This window comes from Triticum aestivum, chromosome 7D, assembly GCF_018294505.1.
Source record: "Triticum aestivum cultivar Chinese Spring chromosome 7D, IWGSC CS RefSeq v2.1, whole genome shotgun sequence".
NCBI lineage: Eukaryota > Viridiplantae > Streptophyta > Magnoliopsida > Poales > Poaceae > Triticum > Triticum aestivum.
This window is the reverse complement of record NC_057814.1, coordinates 82950408-82956072: the sequence shown is the minus strand read 5'-3', so window position 1 is coordinate 82956072 and position 5665 is coordinate 82950408. Positions and strand designations below refer to the sequence as shown.

Sequence of the window (5665 nt, the reverse complement as noted above, 5' to 3'; positions counted from 1 at the left end):
TGTAAGGTTATGTACCGACAACGAAATGGTTCCGAAGAGGTTCGGGGATTTTTCGGAGTACCGGGAGGTTACCAGAACCCCCCGGGAAAGTTTAATGGGCCTCATGGGCCATAGTGGAGAGAGGAAGGCAGGCCACAAGAGGTGCCCCCCATGGCAAGTCCGAATTGGACAAGGGGTGGGGGGCGCGGCCCCCCTTTCCTTCTCCCTCTCCCCCTCTTTCCCCTTTCCCCCTCTCCGTTGGAAGGAAGGGGGACCCGACTAGGACTAGGAGTCCTAGTGGGACTCCCCCCACTTGGCGCGCCCCCTAGGGCCGGCCACCTCCTCCTCCCCTTCTTTATATACGGGGGCGGGGGGCACCCCAAAGGCACATCAATTGTTCTCTTAGCCATGTGCGGTGCCCCCTCCACAGTTTACTCCTTAGGTCATAGCGTCGTAGTGCGTAGGCGAAGCCCTGCGCGGATCACATCACCATCACCGTCACCACACCATCGTGCTGACGGAACTCTCCCTCGACCCTCTGCTGGATCAAGAGTTTGAGGGACGTCATCGAGCTGAACGTGTGCTGAACTCGGAGGTGTCGTACGTTCGGTACTAGATCGGTTGGATCGTGAAGGCGTTCGACTACATCAACCACGTTAACCTAACGCTTCCGCTTTCGGTCTACGAGGGTACGTGGACACACTCTCCCCCTCTCGTTGCTATACATCTCCTAGATAGATCTTGCGTGAGCGTAGATTTTTTTTGAAATTGCATGCTACGTTCCCCAACATTTCCTTCCCACCAGAAAATGAGAGGAACCCTAGATCTAGGCGCTTTGTTTGCCGCCCAGAAGTGGGAGAGGTTGGACTCGCCATCGAGAATGGGAGCGAAGGGGCGATATCGAGGTTCTGTAGCGGGTGGCTCACGGCGGATATCCGCGCCACCCACGTGTCGCCCATCCGCCAGTGTCCCATCGTGCACCACAGTCGATCGTGCATCAAGGAGCCCAATTACACAAACGTGGGGGAGGCACACATGTGCATGTCTCCCTCATATGTGTTGGTGTCATCCAAGGAGGTGCGGGCGGAGGTGGATTGCCGACTGGCGAGCATGATATACGTGACATCATCCTCTTTTTCAATCGCCTCTCATATATAAGTTCGCTTTGCGCATATAATCCGAAGAGGCCCCCTAAGATTGGTCACCCCTGGACTCTACAAGATCGCCACCAGAAAGTAGAGAATGGAGATGAAGGAGCCCCAGAAGGAGAAGTGGATCCATTCGGTCCCCCGCCTGACGTCCCCACCCCAACTACAGGAGTTCATTGCTCTCACATAGGGTATCTCCCAGGTTGCGCTGACCCTGGACCAGGATGATTCCATCTCTTGGCGGTGGACCCCCAATGGTACCTACTTCACTGCTTCGGCCTACTCGGCCGAATTCTATGGAACCTTCCCCAGGTTCTCTCCAGTCACACGTGGAATCCAAGTGCAAGTTCTTCAACTGGCTCATGCTCCATGGAAAGATCCTCACGGCGGACATGCTGGCCGTTCGCGGCGAGCCGCATGACCCTCGAGCCTTGGAGACGACAATTCACTTGTGCCAGGACTGCCCGTTTACCATTTTTGTTTGGTTCCACGTCCAGGCCTGGATTGGGGAGGCCCCTGGGGCCACACCCACGCTGCCCCCTCCCATGGGGATGACTGGTGGGACTTGCTCACCGCCACTTTGTCCAAAGACAACAGAAGAAGGCTTAGCGACCGCTTCCTCTACACCATCTGGAACATCTGGAAGGTGCGCAACCGACGTATCTTCAATGAAACTCGCCTCACTCACCTCGAGGTCATTGCTCTCGCCTTTGATGACACCAAGCAGAGGACCCTGCCTTTTGGTCGGGCACAGGTGGCAGCCAGTATTGGTTGATTCGAGCTAACTTGCGGGATGGTTAGGGGTTTTTGTTAGGTTTCCCACCAGAAAGACATGTTATCTGTGTACATAAACATTATTTTCTTCGTCTAATATGAAAGGCAGTGCTCTTGCCGGTTCTCCGAAAAAGAAAATCCCTGCTCAGTTTAAGTGAGTTGAAACCATGCAATTTATTCTTTTGAATCTTCGCTGGAATCGATCGCCGCTTCATATATAATGCCTGTTAGTCTACTCAACCTAAGTTTGCTCTGTGTTTGTATGCCAATCCCTGCAAATCAATTGCTTTTTTTTACGGAAAGGCCTTCATGGCTAGCTTTGTTAATTATCAAATAATGCTTACATCGCCTACAAATCAATTGCTTAACTGAACATATATTATTTTCTCAAAACATTAACAGGTGTAAAAGATTAGCCGGGGTGCCCTCCGTTTTCGCGCTAATGCGAAATGATTTTCGCGCGAAAAAACGGCGCGCGCGGCTAACTTTTTGGCGGTAAGGCGAAACGATCTTGGCGCGATTCATCCGAAACATCTTGGCGCTAAAAGGCGAATGAAAAGGAAATCCCTTCCTCACAAGAGAGAGCGGTTGCGGAGTTCCAAATTCCAATCTCTCGAGGAAGAAATGGAGCCATGGGAGTAGAGCGAGGGAGGGAGCGTCAAGAGGCCGACGGTCCCGCCTGTGGCCGCACTCGGCGCCGAACTCCTGGGGAAGGTACTACGCCGCCTCCCCGACATGGCGTCGCTCGCCAGCGCCGCCTGCGTCTGCAAGCGCTGGGGCCGCGTGGCCTCCGACCCCGCCGTCTTCCGCCGCTTCGGCTCCCTCCGCAGGCCCCCGCTCGTCGGCGTCCTCGTCACCGACCGTGGCCGCGAGAAGTTTCCCCTTTACTACCATGATACCTGCTTCATCAAGGCGCCCTCTCGCAACAACCCCGAGCTGGCCTCCGCCGCGGCGAACGGCGACTTCTACTTCATGCACCACCCCGACGTCGACGACGACGACGAGTGGCGCCTCCGTGGCTGCGACGGCGGCTTCCTCCTCTTCTCCCTCGGCCGCTACAGCACGGACCTCGCCGTGTACGACCCTCTCGACCGGACCGCCGTCTTCTTCAAGCCGCCCCACGACTTCCGCCCGTTCCGCTACGCCATCGTCGCCGACGAGGCCGACGCCTCGTTCCAGGTCATCGACATACAGCCCGACCCCTGGGGCGACGATGCCTCGGTCGTCTTCTCCTCCCGCACCCGCAGCTGGGTGGAGAACGGCTCGGTGCGCTACAGATTTGCCTGGCCCTACACCGACGGCATTGCCGCCGGGCGGTTTGCCTACTGGCGGTCCAACACCAAGAATGATTGTTATTGTGAACCGAAGGAGGAGATATTGGTGGTTGACACGAAGACCATGGTGTGGTCGTACATGACCGCGCCGGTGCCGGTCGGCGAATCGTACTGCGTGGCGCACATGCCGGAGCACGGGGGGCTGTGCATCGTGTCCAGCAAAGAGCAACGCGTGCTGCTCTGGGTCAGTGACGCCAATGGTGGATGGGTGGTCAAGAAGGAGGTCTCGCTGCTGAATCACTTTCCCTACTTGAAGAAGCTTCGTCGTGACCAGTGGATGAAGAGGGTGCGCATCCTGGCGATGAGGGCCGGCTATGTTTACATGGAGTTCTGGTCCATAAGGAAGACCGACTCCTATCTTCTTGTGCTCAACCTCAACACCGTCAAGCTGGAAATTTTTCTGAACAATGGGCTCAACAATGAGGATAGGCCTTACAGAGGCCCTGCTTTTCCGTTCTTTTTGCGGATGGCACCTCTGCCTGCCGCAGATGATGACAAGAAGCTTCAAGATGCTTGATGCATGGAGTAGGTAATCTCCTATTTGTTAGATTTATTTCTCTTGTTTCTACTTCAGGATGCCTGATTGCATTTAGCATGTAATCTACTACTACCCCTGTTTTTAAATATAAGATGTTTTGGCGGTTTAAATTGAACTGCCAAAACGTCTTATATTTAGGAACAAAGGATGTATTTGTTAGATTTACTTATCTAGTTTCTACTTTGGTCGATCTAGATGTTTAACTACCTGTGCAAATTGCTCACCAAGCCACTCGGATAATGATGTTCTCTGTTCTGAAAATTGCATAGAGTTTCTCTGTTCTGAAAATTGCAGAGTTTATCTGTTCTGAAAATTGCATAGAGTTTCATGAATTTGTTAGTATTATAAATAGTTGTACAATGCATGTTTTGTTACTAGGCACTCCAGCTTCCTTGGTGCCTACCAGTTTCCTAGATTATTTTCCCAGAACTCACAATATTCTAAAATCTGTTGCTTTATTTATGACTTGTTCACTTCAATGAATGTGCCCCTATTTTCCAGATTTTTGTTTGGAAATCACCACCATGTAGACGTAGAAGTTGATTTGTTTTCAGAAGCTGTTGATTTAATTATTAGGCTACTGATATACTGATCAAAAGTTTAAGAAGGGACTACTCAGTTGTTTATTAGTACTACATGATTTGCTTTTCTCAGATGTTACAAACATATCATGAGAGTTAAGTGATTACGTCTTGAAATGGCACCATCATTTCAGATAGCTGATTTTTTTTTCTTGTTGCTATTTCTTTTGTCATTTGAGACTTCACTTATAGTCTGTAGTTAGCAGCTGAATTCTTTAAGGATACATCAAGGCTTGGAATTGGATAATTTGCACCCTTGTGTATGCTTCACTATATTTCTTCAGTTATCTTAGTAAAAATGGCACACTTAAGTTACATCATTGTTCTTTACCGAACAATTTTGTAGAATGCTCAGGTATTAGATTACTTTGGAATGCATGAATCATGATCAAATCGTCAAGCATGCTTCCCAATTTCTGTGTATGTAGTAGTGAAGAAAAATGATGTGTTTCTCTATCAAGTGACTTTAAGGTCATCAATGCATAGTAGTTTCTACATTTTCATGCATAGCCATAAAAGAATCACAATATGTGCTCTGAAGGTAATAAATCAAGAGCTTTGAATTTCAGGTCAAGTTGGTAGAAGTAACTTAATTTGGAGCGTGAGGTGTCATCCACTCATCCTTTTGAAAGGGAATTGCAGCAGTTGTTTGGTACGGAGTACATCTTTTCCGATTGACATGGGAATGGAAGCGTGTAGCTATTTTGCAAGCCATATATGGTCTATTTTGTGGAAATAGCTTCAATGTAATCTGAATTTAGTCCCTTTCCGGTCATGAGACCTGTTTGATGTTAGTTAAATGAAACTTCAACTAAGATGGTTTAATTTAATTTTGGTTTTGTGCTTGTGTTTCATGTTAATTAGACCAGCATGGCATCATAATTCAGTTGGGGAGTAGAGCTCTACATTTTTTATACTAGTCTACTGTTTTTTATAGAAATGCTAATATGACATAAACCTGTAGAATTGCTAGGAATGCATTATGGCTTTCGACCGCATGTCCCGTGGTAATTGTTATAAGAAATCTAGAAGTTATCCATGATGTGTACATAGTTTAATCCCACATTGCCAGTGAAGGGAGAGCTACTTTACTCTCCTTTACAGCACGAGGAAAGAGAGTAGAACGTGCACACTCGCTCATGACACACGCATGGTGGTGTGTGTGAATTGATTTTGATTTTGAACTAGTTGAGAGCTGGACATACAAGGGTTGAATGCCCGAGCTTCTGACTAACTGCTATGACTACTTTATCTTCAGTGGACGACTATGTCGTCTCCACTGACCACTGCCATGGCTTCCAATGCTGCACA

General features: G+C 49.2%; 1 protein-coding gene across 2 annotated transcripts; it reads left to right on the top strand.

The window, feature by feature from the left end:
- Positions 1 to 2454: 2454 nt before the first annotated feature.
- Positions 2455 to 5199, top strand: LOC123169958 (uncharacterized). 2 transcript variants are annotated; one of them, XM_044587810.1, is made up of 2 exons: positions 2455 to 3760; positions 4924 to 5199. In XM_044587810.1, exon 1 carries the CDS (start codon positions 2637 to 2639, stop codon positions 3750 to 3752), a length of 1116 nt encoding a protein of 371 aa, XP_044443745.1. In that variant the 5' UTR covers positions 2455 to 2636; the 3' UTR covers positions 3753 to 3760; positions 4924 to 5199. The 2 variants fall into 2 exon arrangements, with proteins under 2 accessions (XP_044443745.1, XP_044443744.1); XM_044587809.1 differs by having other exon boundaries at positions 2458 to 3764.
- Positions 5200 to 5665: the final 466 nt, after the last annotated feature.

Coding starts and splice junctions, on each gene's coding strand:
- LOC123169958 (XM_044587810.1), top strand. CDS start 2,637: ATGGCGTCGCTCGCCAGCGCCGCCTGCGTCTGCAAGCGCTGGGGCCGC.